The sequence below is a fragment of the Bubalus kerabau genome, chromosome 1, assembly GCF_029407905.1.
Source record: "Bubalus kerabau isolate K-KA32 ecotype Philippines breed swamp buffalo chromosome 1, PCC_UOA_SB_1v2, whole genome shotgun sequence".
Taxonomy (NCBI): Eukaryota; Metazoa; Chordata; class Mammalia; order Artiodactyla; family Bovidae; genus Bubalus; species Bubalus kerabau.
The window spans coordinates 236,766,905-236,788,355 of record NC_073624.1 but is presented as its reverse complement, the minus strand read 5'-3'; the positions used below and the strand labels follow the sequence as shown (position 1 = coordinate 236,788,355).

Genomic DNA, 21,451 nt, shown 5'->3' with positions numbered 1-21,451 from the left:
CCCTGAATACTCATTGGAAGGACTGATGCTGAAGCTGAAGCTCCAATACTTTGGCCACCTGATGTGAAGAGTTGACTCATTGGAAAAAACTGATGCTGGGAAAGATTGAAGGCAAAAGGAGAAAAGGGCGGCAGAGGATGAGATGGTTATATGGCATCACTGATTCAATGGACATGTACTTGGGTGAACTCTGGGAGATGGTGAGAGACAGGGAGGCCTGGTGTGCTGCAGTCCATGGGTTCACAAAAACTTAGTTACTGAAGAACAACAAAAACACTTATATCAGAATAAGGGACTTTGCCTGGGCCCTAGAGACACCTGGGATTCATGGTTAGAACTCAGGGCATCAGAGAGCTTTGAAGGGGAAGATTTCACATCATTATTTTCCTTAATCCTTAAATTAAATCTAGGATGCCCTTTGATTAGAATGTAGAAAATGATCTGCAGTAATTATCTCCATGGTGCTGTGTCATCAATAGAAATTACAGATTATTTCATGTCAGAATAAAATTGTGTATCTCTCAAATATCATTCATGCTCATCACTACTTTGAAATGAGGATAATCATGAGGCCTATAACAACATCTTTTAAGGTGTTTGTAACAAAGAAAGACATGTTACTACATCACAAAATTGTTTTTTATACATTGATGACTGTCTAACATTGGTTTTGTTTGGTAATTTTGTATAATGGGATAAAAGTACAATTCTGAGAAGTGATCTTCAGCAGCCTGACAAAAGGTTCCACGGCAGAAAAAGGGAGATGCTTGCTTTCAAATGACCATTCAACATAAATATCAGGCAAGTGTTCAGAGATCATAGCCATGTCTCAGTACTTTCTGCATCATCCACAGGGGTGCCTGGGGGAGGATCATACTCAGAGCAGGGTCTGATCACAGTTACTGTGAGGCGTGGGTGACATACTTTGCCCAAGTCAAGGTATGATATCTGGGCAGAAACACACATTAGCTGAGGAACCTTGGGCAATCTCTTTTTACCTCCAAGGGCCTCAGTATCTCAATCTCTAAAATGGAGATTTGGAAAGTTCCTTTCTCTTTTCTCTCTATCTTGAGTACCTTTTAGTATACTTCTGAGAATCAAATAAGATGACAACAAATATTCAGATCTAACTCAACACTACTAAGCAAAGGGCGACTATACATTCAGTTCTAGGATTCCATGAATTCTTGTGCATTAGCCCATCTGTGATTTGTGGTAGCATAGACATTCCCTGAAACTGACTTCTCACACTTGACCCCAGTTCTCTGGGTACTTTTGGGGTATATGTTTTTCTGGTGCATTTCTCACATCTCATACTGTAGCCTAAGTTCTCAAAGGCAGCAGAGACCATGCATTATAAAAACAATTCCCTGGCACTTTACATTGTTCCACTAGAAATCGTTTGATCAGAGTTTGCTAAGGAGACACATATTTTCAGAGTCCTGGGAGGAAGAATTAGGCCAGGGGAGCTTGTTCATGCAAGGATGCTCTTATTAAACATACAGTTGAAGCACTAGAGCCTGAACACTCCCCAATAACCAATCAGTGCGACAGATAGGAAGTCGAGAGGAAAACTCATTTTCCTTGGCAGTTGAGACATATTTAACAGCCAAAGGAGGAAAGCACATTGCCTTCCTCCGTAGCTCATAGGCACCTTGCATATTAATTTCATATCAGCCCTCTCCTTTGTTAGCTTAAGTGCCATCTCTTCCACAAGCCCGGGATACAAGTATCTGAAATGTGCTCTGACCTCTGATAGGTTCCCATCAAGCAATTCAGCAGGAAGAAATGCATTGTGTCTAGACCTCATTTTGGCCATGCTTGTGCTTTTTCCGACTGACATAATCCTGCCCTTCTCATATGGGAAGCCTGTTTCCTTTGGGCTGAGAGTGAAAAAAGAGCAATGGGAGCTGTGAGCCCAAGTCTTGTAGAACAAGATCATGACTTTCTTTTTGGAATGTCTTTGAATTAAACCACGAAGCATAGACCTCATAGGTACATCTGGTCCTCTGCTTACTGGATCTGTCCAACCCACCCCCTACTGCTGATTGTTCTCACAGCACCCTGTAAATCACAAATCAGATCTTGTCACTCCCCAGTTTGAAGTTCTTCAGTGTCTCTCCACTATTAAGTCCATACCTTAATACAACACACAGTGCCCACTATAATACTATGGTTTTATGATAGGTTTATACACATGTACATCTCCTTATATACACACATATATATGACATAAATAACAAATATATATACCATGAATACAAATGAAACATAAATAATATAGACATGCATATTTGTGGCTATATATATGTGGCATATGTTAAAAGTATAGGCTCTTCATACTGAAATAATGAACTACACACTTTAAATGGGTTAACTGTAAGACAATGTAAACTATATCTCAACAAAGGTATTATAAAAAAAATAAACATGCACCCTAGAGTCTGATTACCTGTGTTTGTATCTCACATCTGCCATTTAACCTGTGATGTAACGGTGGGTAAACGACCTTTCTATTTGTCAGTTTGTTTATATGTAAAATAAGTATTAAAAAACCTATCATGGAAGGCCTTTGGAAGAATTAACACATGAAGAGATTTGAAGAGTACTTGGCACAGAATTAGCATTTAATAAATGCTAATCATTACATTTATAGCTTGTCTTTTGTCATGTCTGGGCACCCTGCTCCTTGACCTCTAACCTCTGGCTGGGTTAGACTCCTGAAACTTTTCCTGAAAGGTCATGCTTCCTCAGGATTGAGTAGATGCCAGTCCACTCTTAGCTCCTCCAAGTCCATTTTTCTTGATTAACTCTATTTGTCCTGCCAGTCTCAACTTAATCACCATTTCCTTCAAGAAGACTTCCCTTACATGCAAAATTAGGTTAAAACCTCCTAATTTTATGTTTCTATCCATCATATACTACTCCCATGATGACACATCCTTCTTCTCATGTAGATGTTTAAAACATCTGTCTTTCTTCTTGGCTGTGCATTGTAGAAAGGCAGGGGGCATGGGTGTCTTTGTGGTCAGCACAGCAGTTGATCAGAGTCAGCACTCAACTAATACTGGCTGAATACGATTGAATTTCTTTTTTGTAGTTTTGTAATTTTTGCAGAGAGAACTGCTTACACTATGGTTTGAATAATGCCAAGAACCTTCCTATTGAAGTCACTTTCTTTTACGACCCGTGAAAGTTTCTATATCATAAATAACTTCTAAGTGTCCAACTCTACTTGACTTTTCTCTTTGGCTTACAGCATGAAAATCCTCTCAAATATTTCTGTGAACATTGCAGCCACATCCTGCCCAGGACACTGCCAAAAGGAGAAAATCCCTGGGAAGCTCTAGCAGAGCCCCGAGACATCATCTTAATTCAGGATTTTGGAGAAATAAGCAATTTCTATTTACACTATGCTGATAATGACAAGCTCTTTCCCAAAGATAACTTCAAATATGCTTATTTGCTGGGGAGGGGGTGGGGAAACAATGGTAGCTCATCCCACATCCTCTACCAGAACTGGGCTTCTGCTTCTGCTGACCCTGCCATTTAGGCAGCGGTTGCTCACTCACCCGCATCTGCAAAGTCTACCTTTGCCCCAGCCATCACAACCTCTTCTCTAGGAAGTTTGGCAGGTCACCTTCACAGGCTTTATCTCCTAACCCCTGACTCCAGAACAAACTGGAACCAAGGGCTGCCTTCCTTTTTTAACTTAGAAAAAAAATTTGTTTTTCACTGCTATTTATTTCACTGGGTGTGTGCTGCTTTGGTACCCCTGCCAGACTATAACTTACTGTGATTGAGGGACCTTCACGTTGCGTTCCTCATCCCTGAATGAACTTCGATTGGTGCCAGTTGCACAAATGCTGCTCTGTAGGAATTTTTAGGAGGAACCAGCATCAATAAATGGGGCACTTTATGCTGTGCTTAGCACCGTGCCAAGGACTTTCCATGTATCATGTAGGTACTCTTATCATCCTCATTATAAGATGAGAATGTGAGGTTTTCAAAGACTGAGGAGCTTACCCAAGGTTGTACTGGGAGAGCCAGGAGTGGAGTCCAGGCAGTCTGTCTCCAAAGCCCACACTCAGATAACCATCCTGCTTTCCAATACTACCTCTCTAAAAGCAGAAACTTCGGCATTTGCTTTTCTATTCTGTGTCCTGAAGGGTACTGGATATTTTCTCTTCTATCTCTCCTCATTTCTTTTGTTCAGGTTCACACACACCGCCTTATCTGCTCTTCCTGGGGAAGACAGGGTGTCCAAGGAGTTAAGATTCAAAAAGTAGTTCATGGCAAAAGCTTAGAGCAAGGTGGAAGGAAAAGCATAAAATGTATTTTTAGCGTCCCTTTTTTCCCACTCAAATAAGTAGAATTAAACTCAAGTCCCTCCAATAAAGGAGAATAAAGTTAATTTCCTTCCCTATTCTGCACACTGAGAGTTTCTTATTCACATTGTCATTTCATTAAATTCCTACTGTCACTGCAGAATACAAACATTCCTCTTGGCCTCTGCTGGGAAGAAAGGAAAAAAAGAATTCAACTCAGGTGACTTCTGGTGGCATAAAAATATTCTCCAACAATCAATAGAACTAATGAGAATGGAGACTCATTAGCTAGACTCTTTGGTAAAACTCTTGTCATTGAAGATGGCCTGGTAGAAGCTCTTGAATAGTTTGTCTCCTTGTCTGAAAACACTCTCTTTTGGGCATTAACTGGCAAGAAGACAACTTTGAAGATGAAAACAAACCAACAGATGTCTGAAAGCACATTAGCTGTAGCTTGATAGAGAAATTAAATTTGTCTCGGTTCCACAAACAAAAAAACACACATAGCCCTCTCTCAGTAAGTGCTGGAATTGGTTCTCTTACAAGCAGCCAAAGACTGAACCTCATCAACTCTTTAAGCAAACTAGAAAGCTGACAAATGTCCCCAACTGCTTTTAATCCCTCCTCCCTTCATTCCTACATACGGATGAGGAAGACATGGCTCAGCATGTGTGGGGGTTGGTTAAGGCAATGTCTTTGGGCCAGTTCAGGATGTTTACACAGAATGACTAATCCACCCTGCTGATATGAAATCACATCTCCCTCCTGCCCAGGGGAAAAGCATGTGGGGCTATGCAAATAGGTTTTCCTCCTGCATCAGTTATCAACCCCTAAGTGTGGGGGTAAAGCTGACCCATCCCAGTTTAAGATGCCTGTGCACATGGGTGGATGAACATATGAAACCAGGCAGTGGAATCACCCAGGCTTTGAGACTTGCTCTTTTTTATTTTTTGGAGAATTATAAGAATTGTTCTCCCAGGAGCATTTCCAATGAAACCTCTGAAAGCTCATTATTATTTCTCTATTGTAAAATTGTGCCTTTTCTCATTAAGTATCTCTGGATTCTTAAGGTTGGGGCTGTTCATCTGAGACTCTTTTATATGTGACTTTCTCACTACATTATTTATGGGCGAATGTATCTTTATGATCTAATATATTATTTCTGTATGCCTCTAAATAATAAACCAGCCTTGGAATGAGATGCCAGAACTCTACAACTGGCAGTTCTCTGTAAAGAGGTGAATCTCCAGCAGATGGTCTCTGCTGAGGGTAACACAGAGCAGACTCGAATGTTACTATTAGGTTGGTAAACCTCCTCTCCCAAGTATCAGTGAACTGTTTAGTTTTTACCACCACGGAAGAGAAAATGTGTCCACTTTTTCATATATAATCCTGCAGACTTTCTCAGGTTTCCTTCTACTCACTGATGGGATACTTCATAAAAGAAGAGAAAGAAGAACAAAAGATAGAGACAAAGGAAAAGGAAAAGGAAAAGGGGAGAGGCTGTTTATTTAGCACCCACAAACACAGCCTAAATGATTTGAGTAACACAGCCAACTTCAGGTAGCTGGTAGCTATGGCAGAACCCAATTATGCCACATTCTAAAGCCTTCAAGTTCCTTTTCAAGGAAAAAAAGCAGAGTGGAATAAGAAAAGCGTTAGAATACAGGAGGAGGCTCTCAAATTCTGAAGGTGCCTCCAGAAAGGCAGTCATGTCTCCAGTCTTAAGCTTCCATCAGAGAAAGAGAGGGGGTTTGTTTCGGTCTATTTGATAGGCTTCTGTAATTTATTCTCTCTTTCTGGGAGCATTTGTTGCTCCCAGATGCCCTCTTTGACCACCTCTTCTCTGGAGTCCACCTGTTCAATCTGTACAAATGATTCTCTTACTTTTCTGCTAAACTCTTCAGAAAAGCATCTCTTGTGGCTTTTGTTTTGGCTGGCATTCCCCACCAGACACTTGGCCTCTCCCTTCAAGAGGTGCTTGAGCAACAAGAGCCAGTGCACGTTCAGCTCAGTTCAGTTCAGTTGCTCAGTTGTGTCCAACTCTTTGCGACCCCATGGACTGCAGCACACCAGGCCTCCCTGTCCATCACCAACTCCTGGAGTTTACTCAAACTCATGTCCACTGAGTTGGTGATGCCATCCAACCATCTCATCCTCTGTCATCCCCTTCTCCTCCTGCCTTCAATCTTTCCTAGTATCAGGGTCTTTTCAAATGAGTCAGCTCTTCACATCAGGTGGCCAAAGTATTGGAACTTCAGCTTAAGCATCAGTCCTTCCAATGAATATTCAGAACTGATTTCCTTCAGGATGGACTGGTTGGATCTCCTTGCAGTCCAAGGGACTCTCAAGAGTCTTCTCCAACACCACAGTTCAAAAGCATCAGTTCTTCAGCACTCAGCCTTCTTTATAGTCCAACTCTCACATCCATACATGATTACTGGAAAAACCATAGCTTTGACTATTCATCATCTATCCTAAATTGCTGCTGCTCCTGTACATTTCTTTTAACAATGCCACAACTGTCAGGTTGACATGGTGTACAACACTAGGAACATCTCAACTTCCCTCCCTTTTGATTTTCCACATCTAGTTCATTGCCAGATTCGTTCTGCTTCAAGATGATCCTTCTCATTTGTTCTCTCTTTCTCTCCTGGTTTGGACTTTATGAATCATCAACAAAGGTATTATAATCTCTTAATTTAGATGTAAGATCTCACTGCCTCTGTTTCTCTGTACTATCCAGATTGGTTATCTAACATTCCAAGGTTCAAAAATTACAGTCCTTTCATGTAACAAATATTACTGAGCACTTATTAAGCACAGACACTATTGTAGACTCTGAAAAACAAAAGTTCCTGGTGTCATGAAGCTTATATTTTGATGAGCTAGACAGGATGAAAAAATAAACACACACACAAAACACACTATGCCATGTTGTGATACTTGCTATGAAGAGCAATAAAGCAGGTAAATGTACAGACCAGAATCAAAAAACACTTCCTGTAAAGTGCAAAATAGTGGGGAGTAAGATCTGTCTCAACTACTCAACTCTGCTGTTGGAGGGTGAAAGCAATCACAGACAATACAAAACCTGGCTATGTTCCAGTACAATATTATTTACAAAACCAAGCAGTGGTTGTGGCCTGATTTGACCCATGGGCCATATTCTATCAACTCCTGGTATAGACTTCAATAGCAGGAACATGCTATGTTTTTAAGGCAGTCAAAGGAGACCTCTTTGATGAGATGTTATTTAAGACACAAAGAAGGAACTCCTTTATACATAGACTAGAAAAGAGAATTCCATTCGGAGGGAAGAGAGTACAGATGCTGGGTGGTGAAAACATGCTTGGTGATAAAGTAAGGAAGCCAGGGTATCTGGGCCTGAGCAATCAAGGGGGAGAGAACTCACAGAGCATCTTCCACTGACACCATTCATAATGCCTGGGTTCCACTACTGCATGCACAACAGTCGTGATTTTCCATGATCATGTCTTTGATTATTATAATAAAAATATAAGGAATATTTGCTATTTTTCTTTGCCTAGCACCCGGTCCTCCTCCTGGTAACAGCACCTCAGTTTTCCTTTTGAGAATGGACCATGCTCTGTCTCACTCTCAGGCATTTCCAATCAAGCTCCAACAGTGGGATACGAGCCAGGCTGTGCTATACACCAGATTTCATCACTGAAGTCAAGATGGCACACGCAAGGATGGGCATACGGTCCCAGTCAGTCCAGTCAGCATAAAAACGAGGACTTTGTTGGATTTATGCTAGGTAGGTAAGCACTCCTCCTGCCTACCAGCAGAGGTAGACACAATACAAGATTGGAAAACAGAGCTGAGAGACGGTAAGAGAAAAAGGGAGACTGAAGCTTGGTTACATTATTTGAGCTAATGAATCTAGCCTGAAGCCGGCTACCACTGAACTTTTCTACCACATAAGTCAATAATCTCCCCACCACTGGCTTTGAGTTAGAGTCCTAGAATTTACAACCAAATGAGCCCTGACATTTGTAAAGAAATGCTATTCCATTTGCAAAGAAAGCAATCTCCGAATGCATTCCCCCTACCTCAGTACATACTCAAGACCTAGTTCAAACACGCTCTTCATTTAAGAAGCTCTCTAAATTCTCTCTGGGATACCACCCTTTTCCATCTAGATGCTATCATTCTAGAGTCACTTTGCTTCTGTCTTTTTTAGAAGCTTGTTTTCTGCTTGGGCTCTCAGATATTTGCATGTGTGCTTCATCGTCCTGATAAGACAGTTCCCTGAATGAGCAAGAACAGTGACATTCATCTCTGTATCTCCATGACTACCATAACAGTGATGTGGAGATATCTCATATATAAATACACACACACACATATGATACAAACACATATATTTAATGAATAAATACTACTAAGAACACCCTCCTCTTTTCATCATAATTGTCAATTGCCAGGCTGCAGTACAGAATCTCATCAAAAACTAATTCAAATGACTAAATGCATCATCAGATGTGGTCTTAAAAAAGAAAAAAAAAAGCATCAGACCACAATTAAATTTATATAAATCTTATGCTAATTTAATGGCTTTAGATTTAATTAAAAATGTTTTTCAATTGATAATACTGTAACTCAGATAATTAGCATCAAGTGGCATCTAGAGGACATATTTAAAAAACTAATCTAGAGTATAAATAGAGCTAATTAACAATTAGAATAACATTTTATAATTGTGCTTTGTTTATAAAGGCTATAATGTCCAATTCCTTGTTCAATGAAATTGGTCATTAATGAAGATCAAAATTATGTTTTCTCTGGTGTCTCCATGAAGATGCCTCTAAGATGTGCTGGCTTTTATGATGTTTACATGTGATGCTTTTTAAAGACCATTCCTAACTGGTATTTCATATCTTTGTTCTATAATTAAAGTTAAACTGTACCATGCCTCATCATCCATGCTAATTTGACACCTGTTTGATAATTAAATGAGCAGACTTGGCTATAAACTTAAATTCTCTTGTGTAAGATCTAAAAAGACACCTTTGTAATATGGAAGATCTAAGGTTGACAAAGGCATTGAAGCCCATGTGAAGAAAGACAGGATCTGGTACCTGAAGGAAAGTAAAATTTGAAGCCTAGGAAGATAGAGGCCCATGAGAAGAATCAGGAAGGCAGGCACTAGAGAGGTGCCAAGTATGATAGCGCAACGGGTAAGCTCGGCTGCAAGTGATGAAGTGAAAGTGATGGGATACTTTCGTGCAGAAAAGTCCAGACTCTTAAAATCTGGAACTAGAAATGAGAAGACAGTTTAAGGCAAATACAGATTTGAGGGTCACCTGAAAAGGGCAATTACTGAAACTGTATGTAAGTACAGGATTTTCCATAGAAACGTGAGAAGAGAAAACTAAGAACTGACCCGGAGGGAAGTCTGCATGTGATGCCAGGAGTGAATCCACGTCACTGAGTAGGTGAAAGAAGAGTTAGTATAGAAAGCAGAGGGGCAGTTACAGATGTGGGAGAACTGTGGGAAAAGCAGTGTCTCTTGAAGCCAGAAAGGAGGGGAAGAGCTGGAGAACTGTTCCCCAGTGTCCCTTCCCCCTTGGTGCGATGCTCCATGTCATGGAATTTAGGGAAGCAGAGGCTTCTGTGATGGAGGTCGGGATTTCCCTGGTGGCGCTAGTGGTAAAGAACCCATCTGCCAATGCAGAAGATGCTTGAGACAAGGGTTCAGTCCCTGGGTCAGGAAGATCCCCTGGAGGAGGGCATGGCAATCCACTCCAGTATTCTTGCCTGGAGAATCCCATGAACAGAGGAGCCTGGCAGGCTACAGTCCATGGGTTCACAAAGACTCGACATGACTGAAGCAACTTAGCATGCACACACGTGACAGACGCATGTGACAGAGGTCATCGAGCACTGTGGGTAAGACTGCCTGCATTCAGATCCTGCCTCTGCCAGTTTCTCTTTGTGCAACTTGGGGTGTGCTTCACATCACTCTGGGCCAGTTTGTCCCTTTATAAATCAAGTTGATGAGCCAGGTTTCTCTAAGGTTTTGATGTGGATCAAATACTTGCACTCAGTGCAAGTGACTGGCATCTTGCACAGAATAAGCCTTCAATCTGTGTTAGTTATATTTATTTTGGGGCTTCTCTGGAGCAAAGTAGAAAAAGCTGAGCATGAACTCGATGGAGAGCTACTAGCCAAGTGGTGGCAAAATTATTTAGTTGTGATTATCTTAGGTCAGTGGTTCTTTAGCCTGTATCAGAATCACCTAGGGCTTGCCCTACACTTGAGTTTCTGATTCAGTAGGTCTAGGGTAGAGCTTGATAATTTATATGTTAAACAAGTAAGTAGATCAGAGTTGATGCTTCTAATTCTAGGGCCATGCTCTGAGAATCACTGTCTTTGAATGAAAGGGAAGACCCTACAATTTTGGGAAATCAACTCAGGCCTTCAATTCCTCTCATAAGTAGTTCCTATGTTGAAAAGGTGTTTTCTTTTCTGACCTTAGCTGGGTCCAGAAAATCTACCAGTCCAAACTTAACTGATACCTAAATACTCCTACAAGTCCTAAGCCAATTCCTGAGTACCTTTTTCTGAGAACCTAAAAGAGCTATGTAAAAGTTTAGGACTTGTTGGGTCCCTGATGCACAAGTGGACCAATAAAACCCATCGCCAACACTACAACAGCCAGCATACTGAGGACCAAATACTGTGCTGATCCTCAGTACATATACTGTACCATCTAGTTCTCTCAACTCCTGTGAGAGTCAGGACTCAGGACTCAAATGACACCATGTAACAGAGAAGAAGGAAGCCTACAAAGCTAAAGTAATGTATCTCAAGGCACTGACCAACAAATGACAGAAATCAGGATTAAACCTGTTCTTTCAGCTACTCAACCAAACAGCTCTTGCCTGATTTCTTTACCCAGGAAAGATGCATATTATGAAAGATCAGCAACTATTGTGTCTGCCTCCACAATGCCTCCACATCTTTTTCAGGGCAAAAGACTCTAGATAGCTGACTGTTCTATATGAGATATGGTTACTAGTCTTTTAGCCAGACTATTCAAGGTCTTTGGAGAGTGGCCAAGGTGGTCATTGTCCTGAAAACTGAATAGGTGGGTGTGGTTATCCATAGAAGAACATAAGCAATTGTCCTGAGCCCCTAGTTAAGCTACTGTATCTAAGAGACATTATTTTCTTAGTATTATTATTATCTTCTATTGCTTATTCTTACTCAACTATTCAACTAAAATAACTGATTTATTTACATAAGTTTCTTACTATATTCATTCATTCTTACTTCCATTTTTTATTGTGTTCCTCTCTCTTTGCTTTACACATGTAGAAACTAAAGCTTAAAGAGAAAAATAAACTTGGATAGGGTCACTCAGATCCTGAGTATCTGAGTGAAGATTCACAACCCAGGTATGTTAGATTCTACTATGAAATATGCATCCAGACTCCAATCTCCCAAGAGCTTGTGCAGTCTGATGACTCAAAAAGACAAACTTCTCATTAAGCTGAAAATGAAATTGCCTAAACTTCTCGTTCCACACCATATGGTTGAATCCCAGATGACAGGAAGCTCATTTCTGCAACACACTAGGCTCATTTCACTGAGTAGGATGTGAGACTTGTGGGGTGGTCATTTCCTCATCTTTTTAGCACTGGTAGCAGCAGTGGTATTTATTATGATGCTTCCTTTCGAGATTTTTACACACACACACACACACACACACACAAACAAATGCTTATGATGATGGAGAGAGATTTATCCTAAATCATTGTGCAAGTGAAATATCAGCAGCATAAGAAACAACAGCAGCAAAATTATCCACCTGCCTTCAAGCAACCAAATACTACAATCATCTTCCAACCCTTATGTCACGATGGAGGAAAGGAGTTCTTAAATAATACCATCATAGAATTTCATATACAAAGATGAAACCACAGTGTTTGGACGTCTAAAGTATCTTTGCAAAGTCAGATTTTAAAACGGGGTGACTCATGAAGGTTCAGAGACTAATGCGAAGTGCCATTTTTACGAAATGATTGTGGCATGAGATGCCAGCACTTTTTTCCCTGGGTAAATACTTTAGAGCTGAAATAGCAAAATACTCTTGAATAAGAAAATAACCTAAAGTTTCTGTGTTGTTTTTTTTTTCCCCACAAGAACTTCGAACTAACATAGAAAGTACTATTTTTATGAATAATGGAAAAAAATTATCGTTTAAGAGTTGGCAAAGATCCTAGAGCTGTATTTATGTGTAGCCACGTGCATTGAGGATAGTGTTCATGGGCAAGAGTTTGAACAACAGTCACACCACTTACTGGTACTTGATCTTGGTGTTTCTTCACCTTAGTTCACTCATCTAAACATGGGACCAGTTTGACAAGGCAGCAAATATACTGCTTTAATGAGAAGCAGTCTGCATTCAAATACCTGTATGTGAATCCTATGGCTCACCCCTTCCAACAGTTCAGCTCCATCCTCTGTAAAATTAGGGTGATAAGAAGGGTTCCTGTCCCAAAAGGTGCTGGTGAGGTCTAAAGGTAATCATGCACACAAAGTGTGGTACTTGGATCATAGCAAGTGGTCAGTAGACTTTACTCTTTTTTAAAGACTATCTACTTAAAGGGCTTTATAAATAAGTTCTAAGAGGCCTCCCAACAGCAAGGGGGTGGGGAATGATGAAGCTACACAACTTAACCTTTAAACCTTAAAAGCCCCATCCACAACCCAGAGCAGTGCTCTTCTTTTACATATTTTATTGATTGGGGTTTGGTATGAAATTTTATTTTTAAAAGTCTCTGTTGCTAAATTAAAAAAAAAAACCTGCTTGAAATTTCTGCTCTAGACAATTCTCATTTTACAGACAGGAGAGAAGCAAAGCCCTGAAAGACGAAAGCAGTTGTTCCAGATTACATCCCAGCGAGCACCTGATAAGTGATTAGACCACCCCTGGCTCACTGCCTCTGTACCTGGCCCTCCCATGCCACTGAGCTCTGTCAGGATGGCCATGGCCATCTTCTGACTCTGCTGAGCCTGAGGCTGGTTGGAACAATGCTAAAATTTTGAAACTGGCAGTGGGAAGCAAAATGGGATCAGTTAGAGTGATGGGGAAGTAAGGGGGTAAATATAAGTGGGAGAGTAGAGGTGTGAGGGGGTGTGTGTTTTTGTGTGCTTGTGTGTGTGTTATTATACTAGGCACTCAAGATCTACTCCGTTTGAGAGCTTGGTAGAATATCTAGTTGAAAAAGACCTAGAACTCAGGGAAGATGCTGGGTCTGGGGATGGAAACTTAAAAGTCATCCAGCAAGAAAGTTAGCTCTGAATGTATATTATACCAGAGGGATAGACAGACACACCAAACTGACAGGCTGAGGGTGGAGGTGATGACGAGGAGAACACAGAGCTAATGGAGAAGAAAGATGCAACTTCTTTCAGTAAGTAATAATGCAGACAACAAACCATGAGCTCAAGTAAAAATAACATAATAATTTAAGATAATAACAGCTAGTACTTAGTGATCACTTCCTATTTTTTAGCCACCTTACTAACAAATTTACATAGATTATTTCACTCAATCCTTCCAATCTCAGGAGGTAGATACTTCTATTACCCCCACTTTATAGGTGAGCAAAACAGGCACAGAGAAGTTAGATAACTTGCTTTAGTTTCACACAGCTAGTAAAGGATAGAGATAGGATTAAAATGATGGGTTAATTCCAGAGTCTGAACTTTTAACTGGTATGTTTCAGTAACTCTTAGGGAGCAAGAGAAGGAAAAGCAGGATTAGTATTAATAGCAGCATGAGTATTAACACCAGTACCTACAGCTACCACTGAATGAACACCATTTTGTGTTTGGCACTGTGATAAGTGTATATAACATGATCAAACATGATCCGATTGAACCCTGGGGAGAACTTGAGAAGGCAGATGTTCTTAGCTCGATTGAGAAGAAAAAGAAACTGGCTCAGTGATGTTGTTAACTTGTCTAAAGTCACACAGTTAGTAGGTGACAGGGCAGGAATGAAGAGCCAGGCTAGCTTTAGGACCGGAACTCTTAACCCACCCTGCTAGACTGTTTCAGTGCACAGTCAAATTCAACGATTTCAACAGTGGAACCAAAAAAGAAACTCCTGCAAATGTTTTTACAAGTAAATTCTTGGGTCTTTCCACCATGACTTCTAATTTAGTAGGTCACAGTTGGCTCTATGAACCTCAACTTTTCAGAAGCTTCTGAGATGATTCTTAATTTATAACCTGGTTTGGTGATCATGACGACGATGTATACAAGTCTTGACTGCTTCTTGTAGGACTGTCAATCTGTGAGGATTAGTGCACTTCTTGATATGAGCACACATCCCCACTGGAAGTTTGGTGTTGGCAGACATGCCATGAAGATTCACGATTCGATAAATTTTTAAGGTGAGAGCTGGGAGGTTCCTCTTCCCTCTTTTATGACAGTAAAATTACCTTTATAGGTAACTGGCCTAAATCACTCTTCTAGACACCATTTCACTGTGCCTCTAAAATATACACAGTAGCATCAAACCAGTTCAATGACTGAAGTTTCCTTACCTAAAACTCGTAATCTCTCGGCTCCTACTACCACTTCATTGTTATCTGCAGAGAAGAGCAATTTTCCAGAAACCGTCTTTACCTCAAACTTTTTGCCATAAGCTTCTATGGCTTTTGGCCCTAGAAGAGGGAGAGAGAGAATACATTAGTCCCACTACATTCAATTTCAAAGAGCTTTTCGCAGAACATACACATCTGACAAGATTGTATTGGACTTTAATGTAAGTGGATTGGTTTTCAGAAGTCAGCCGTGACAACCAGCCTCGTGACTCTAGCCATGTCTTGTCAATTACTTTTAATCATACGCTCTCCGGCTGATTTTAAAAACCATCAGCTCCTTCCTCCAAACTAATGCTTGAATGAGATTTCCCTCAGCTAACCACCAAATTACTGTCAAATATTGTAGATTTTGGCTTGTCTTTATGAAAGCACAGAACACTCACCACCTCTTGGACTGGCATTTCTTTGGCCAGCCCAACTGCTGGAACTGGCCAAAGACATGCCAATTCTTTAAGAGGTGGTGAGTGTTCTCTGCTTTCATAAAAGGGCATCTTTAAATTCAGCTGAAATCTGTCTCATTCTTTACCCTTGACCCACTGGCTGTTTTTGACACCAGACAAGTATATAACTCATCTTCTAGCAGAAGAGGCTATAATATATTGTAATTGTCTTGAAAGCTATTGAATCTTTCATGCTGGAATTTCACTCAATAAAAAATAACTTTTAGAGGGCTTATCTATAACAACAGATGCTATGCTTGAAGCTGGGGCTATAGTAGTGGTGAAAGGAAGACAAAGTCCCTGATCCCTCAGCACTTACCTGCCAATATACATTAAAACATGCCTTAGTAAATCAAACAGAAAACCACTGAGAGTTTTAGGTACTGCTACTGCTGCTGCTGCTGCTAAGTCACTTCAGTTGTGTCTGACTCTGTGCGACTCCATAGACGGCAGCCCACCAGGCTTCCCCATCCATGGGATTCTCCAGGCAAGAACACTGGAGTGGGTTGCCATTTCCTTCCCCAATGCATGAAAGGAAAAGTGAGAGTGAAGTCGCTCAGTTGTGTCCAACTCTTAGCAACCTCATGGATTGCAGCCTACCAGGCTCCTCCATCCATGGGATTTTTCAGGCAAGAGTACTGGAGTGGGTTGCCATTGCCTTCTCCTTAGGTACTACAGAAAAATTAGAACAGGTTAGTGTGTTAGAATTCTTAAAGAAATGGAGCTACCTAAATACCAGAAGTTCAGAAGGTTCCAAAAAGTTCGACCACAGAAATGCATTAGGATAACCCAGGGGTATAATCATCCTCAGTGATCCTATCTGAGATCAAAAAGGAATTTATCTTTTGGTCTGGAAATTCATATAGAAAAAAATTTGAGGGTAGAGCTCAGAAAGCTTATATTTTCCTCAAAACTGCCCAGGGGATTCTGATACAATTCTCCCTTAGTATCTGTGGGGACTGGGTCCAGGATACCATTGGATACCGAAATCCATGGATGCTCTCAAATCCCTCATATAAAACAGTGTGATATTTACATATAACCTATACATATTCTCCTGCATGCTTTCAATGATTGAATTATTTAGGATACCTAATACAATGTATGCTGTGTAAATAGCTGCAAATAAAATATCAATGCTATGTAAACAGTTGCCAGCATGGGAAGATATAAAGCATATTCAAGTTTTGCTTTTTGGGTCTTTCAGGAATTTTTTTCTCCCAAATATTTCTAGTGGTAGTTGGTGAATACAAGAATGCAGAACTCCTGGATGTGGAGGACCAACTGCATAGCATTTTTCTTTCTAGTCATTTTTTCAAGACAGTGTCACTTATTAGTAAAAAGTAGTAATGAAAGGGCCTTCAATGCCTTCCATGTAAAGATCACTAGGAATACACTTGGAGTTGAACAAATTGGATTTTTAGCTCATGGCCATAAGAGAGAACACACACCATGGGGAACTGTGGAGTTTCTCATCAAGCAGAAAGAACTTATAGGATCTGGCCCTTTATGATAGGTTATGTGAGGGAAGGGCTTTAGGAAGTAAGGTTTTGTTCTGGATTAGATAGTGTCAGGAACTGACAGTAAATTTATGATTACAATTTTAGTAAATCTTATCTAGAGGAGGGAGGACCAGAACAATGCTAAAACTGTAATAGATAAACAGCAGTCACTCATATTAGAGGGGGATAGAGGATAGTTTGGTCATTCTTGTGGTTTGGAAAAACGTTTCTATTTTTAATCTGTGTTCAGACATGATCACAGTTGTGTTTGCTTTTTGTTTTGTCTCTATCTTTCATGGTCACCAAGTGGCCTTGTCTGATGCTGATGTCCTGCGAAATTCTGTTCATACAGAACACCAAAGCTTGGCTGATAGAGCCAGGTCGGCCCCCGGATGTCTGGTGTCTGCCCCTCTACTCTTTGGCAAGACTATCCCACTATCAGAGGACCATCAAAAGGTAGAAATTATGTCCCAACTTTCTCATTTTCTGGTAACATGACTTTGGGAAAATCATTTGATCTTTCTGAACCTCATTTTCTTTATCTTCAAAACTGTGCTACTACCATCGCTTCTATCTTACCTCAAAGAAAGGTTAAAATTACTGACTTATACTGTGTTTATACAAAGAACTCTGTAGGTACAAAAGAGCTGTGAAACGTAGGGGGGCTGCTTTTGTGATCACCACCACTGGGGTCATGACCACAGCCATTTTTCTACCGTAATGCTCTCAATACACTGAAATAAATGAAGGGTGACCATGTCTGAGTGAACTTCCCTCTTTCCCATCATTATGTCAATTCAGCTGGACCTCTGACAAAATGAAGGACATTGGAGAGGCTCTTTAATGTGTGGGGGATTGAAACAGCTGACAGAGCACACATTTCCAAATGGCATGGGACTAAGACGTCTTCTCTGACTGCCATCATGCTGGATGTGAGAATGTGTGTGCTAAGTCATTTCAGTTGTGTCTGACTCTTTCGTGACCCTAAGGACTGTCAACCCGCCAGGTTCCTCTGTCCATGGGATTCTCCAGGCAAGAACACAGGAGTGTGTTGCCATACCCTCCTCCAGGGGATCTTCCCAAACCAGGGACTGGACCTGCATCTCCTGTGTCTCCTGCATTAGCAGGCGGGTTCTTTACCACTAGTGCCACCTGAGAAACAAATGACAGTAAAGTCAAGGGCTCCCTCAAGGTCACCAAGTGAGCTAATGGTAAATCTGCATCTGGAACTGCAGCCTCAGAATCGTTCCATGGCAGAAAAGGCATGTTTACTTGTCTGGAAAGGGAAAGGAGGCTGGTGCGATGAGAAGAGGAGCTCTTGAGGATGCAAGGTATTAGGAAGTTAGAGTCAAGGATGAGAGAGGCTTGTAAGGACAGACGTGTACAATGAGGGTTTGGGATTAGGCTGCTTAAGGATGGCTAAGATGCAGCTATCTTCTCAGTCACAGCAAAACTTTCAATAAAACCTGTATTACTTAGGAATTCTTTGAGGATATTACTTTTTCTTTTTAGGGTGAAGACTGCAGATAAGGAGGTCTAGTGAGAATGAATGAATGAATGAATGATCTCAGCATGGGCATAGGGTGAGTGCAATTTGCCCAATCTGGATTGATTCAGATATGGTGTAATGACTTGGGAACACAAACGCCTGGACTGTGTTTTCAAGGACTTGGGCAAGACCACAAGACATACTCCTAAGGAGTCAAGAACACTGGCCTGTGTTAAGCTGAGTTTTCTCTGAACCTATTAACAGTGTGTGAGATGCAAGTGCGTGTACTGAAGAGATGACAGCCGACAGAGAACACCAGACAATTAAGTTATTTTGTTTTTCAGGCCTTCTCAGAATACAAAATGGACTTTATCCAGTGCCAGAATCATTTGGGTATATAAAGCTCAGTAGTTGGTGTTTTAGCCAAAACCCCACAGAGAGACCACTGGTCCATGGTGCAGATGGCTTATTCTGTTGTTGATTTCACCTGGGGCTGCCAAACCTCCATGGATGTCGGTGAAATCTTAAAAAAAAAAAAAAAATTCTACAGAAAAAAGTAAATGGAGCTGGAGACCACTCAGGAGGTCTCCTGGCAAACTCACTGTTCCTCTCTGGGATGGAAAAGATCACTATTTGTAAGCTGAAACTCATTTTCAGTTAATCCCTTTCTGCGGACAGTGGCCTATGTGTGAAGCACCTCCTCAGTTCATCTCCTCTGTCAGTGTGCCAGCCACGTGCCAGTGCTGCCACTGCCATCTGGGAGCTGGAAGGACCTGGGGCCTTGGAGTCTCATTTCTTTCCTCATCCCCTTCATTCCAGGGCCTTTCCCACTCTGGTCAGATGCTGCGTCATACTTCTACAACTTTCCTCTCTGCAGGTCAGAGGGTTCCCCCTTTGCACCTACTACCAAGGCAGTACTAAACCAGCAGAGGCATGAATCAAATATGTGTTTTGTGATCTCGCCTGGGAGCCTAACCATCGTTTAGAACATTGTTTCTTGTGAAAAGATCATCTGAATCACCAACACTAGAATTTCTTCTGGGCTTTTGAGACAGTTATTAGGTAATAAGCAGGAGAACTCTTGAATCCTCAGGACTGTCTTAGTGAACCTGGCTGCTCGAGCAGCTGGTAGCATTTGCTGTCAGGTAAGCACACCACAAACTGGAATCAAGATTGATGGGAAAAATATCAATAACTTCAGATATGCAGATGACACCACCCTTATGGCAGAAAGTGAAGAGGAACTCAAAAGCCTCTTGATGAAAGTGAAAGTGGAGAGTGAAAAAGTTGGCTTAAAGCTCAACATTCAGAAAATGAAGATCATGGCATCTGGTCCCACCACTTCATGGGAAATAGATGGGGAAACAGTGGAAACAGTGTCAGACTTTATTTTTCTGGGCTCCAAAATCACTACAGATGGTGACTGCAGCCATGAAATTAAAAGATGCTTACTCCTTGGAAGGAAAGTTATGACCAACCTAGATAGCATATTCAAAAGCAGAGACATTACTTTGCCAACAAAGGTCCATCTAGTCAAGGCTATGGTTTTTCCTGTGGTCATGTATGGGTGTGAGAGTTGGACTGTGAAGAAGGCTGAGCGCCAAAAAATTGATGCTTTTGAACTGTGGTGTTGGAGAAGACTCTTGAGAGTCCCTTGGACTGCAAGGAGATGCAACCAGTCCATCCTGAAGGAGATCAGCCCTGGGATTTCTTTGGAAGGAATGATGCTAAAGCTGAAACTCCAGTCCTTTGGCCACCTCATGCGAAGAGTTGACTCATTGGAAAAGACTCTGATGCTGGGAGGTATTGGGGGCAGGAGGAGAAGGGGACGACAGAGGATGAGATGGCTGGATGGCATCACGGACCTGATGGATGTGAGTTTGAGTGAACTCCAGGAGTTGGTGATGGATAGGGAGGCCTGGCATGCTGCAATTCATGGGGTCGCAAAGAGTTGGACATGACTGAGCGACTGATCTGATCTGATCTGAAGCATACCACAAAGTGTAACAAGCCTTAGGAGGTATTTCCTCCTGGATCTGCTGTATGCTTTCCATCACATGTATTAGTGTAAAAGGAGAACCCTGAAGAAAAATCTTAGGGAGTCTGTGCTTGGCTATCTATATTGGTGATTCCACTTAGACATATGCACTATCCACTCTAGAAGGCATCTTGAAAGGCTGCTACCAGCTGGTGTTAGGCTGGCTTTTGGCCCATCTCATTTGATATTACCTTGTGCCTTACCTTAAGAAGTAAACAGGGGTCTCTGCTCTGGGGTCTGCCCTGAGCAGGGGAGACAGAAAGAAGATGGGGAGGAGAGAGGGACAAGTGAGAGAACAATGGGAGAGGAAAAGGAGAGAGAGAAAGGGGAGGGAGGAGGAGGAAGAAAGAAGGAAATAGAGAAAGAGGGAAGAAGAGGGAGGAAATGGTGGAGGCAGAGGGAGACCAGGGAGAAGGAGAGATAGGGAGGGAGAATGGGGTGAAGGGGAGAAAAGAGGGGAGCTGGAAGAGAAGTAAAAAATGGGGATGGGGGAGGGGTGGAGAAGGAGAGGGAGAGAGACTGACTCTTCCTAACAGTCATGCATCCAATTCCAGCTTTATCAAAACAAAATCTCTCAAGTCAACCAAATCTCCCACTGCAAATAAATGGCAAATGATCAACAGGCTAAATAAGTTCCTTTTGAATGCGGGAATCTGGGAGCTGGAGGTCGGATTTATTTCCCTCCTGGAGGCAATTTTCACACATGCTGCTTAAATCATTGCTTACTGAAGCTGTTTATTTAATTATTTAGCATTGTGACTGCGGGCCAGATGTTAGAGAAGCCAGGCCACTGAGCCGGGCGCCGGCTGGAGAGCTTGTTGTTTATGGATTTCGGGCTCTGCCACAGCAGCTCCTCCAGTGGGAGCTGGTCCAAGTCACCCCCCGGCTGACTGCGTCCCTCCAGACACCCACATCCTGCAGCGGGAGGGTGAGGCACACACCCCCACCCTGCCCCAGTGAGAGTCTGGGCACAAAGGCACCTGCCTCCCTGTGGCATGTTGATGA

The 21,451-nt window shown here is 41.6% G+C and overlaps 1 protein-coding gene across 6 annotated transcripts in view; it reads right to left on the bottom strand.

The window, feature by feature from the left end:
* SGCD (sarcoglycan delta) overlaps window positions 1-21,451 on the bottom strand; it is a 697,628-nt gene that overhangs the window by 149,677 nt on the left and 526,500 nt on the right. For 5 of the 6 annotated variants that reach the window (XM_055560027.1, XM_055560012.1, XM_055560020.1 and 2 more), the window contains one exon: window positions 14,918-15,037. The exons of the other annotated variant lie outside the window; for it this stretch is intronic. In XM_055560027.1, coding sequence (XP_055416002.1) covers window positions 14,918-15,037 — 120 coding nt within the window. The remainder of the gene's footprint in view (window positions 1-14,917; window positions 15,038-21,451) is intronic. 6 annotated transcript variants of the gene reach the window in all.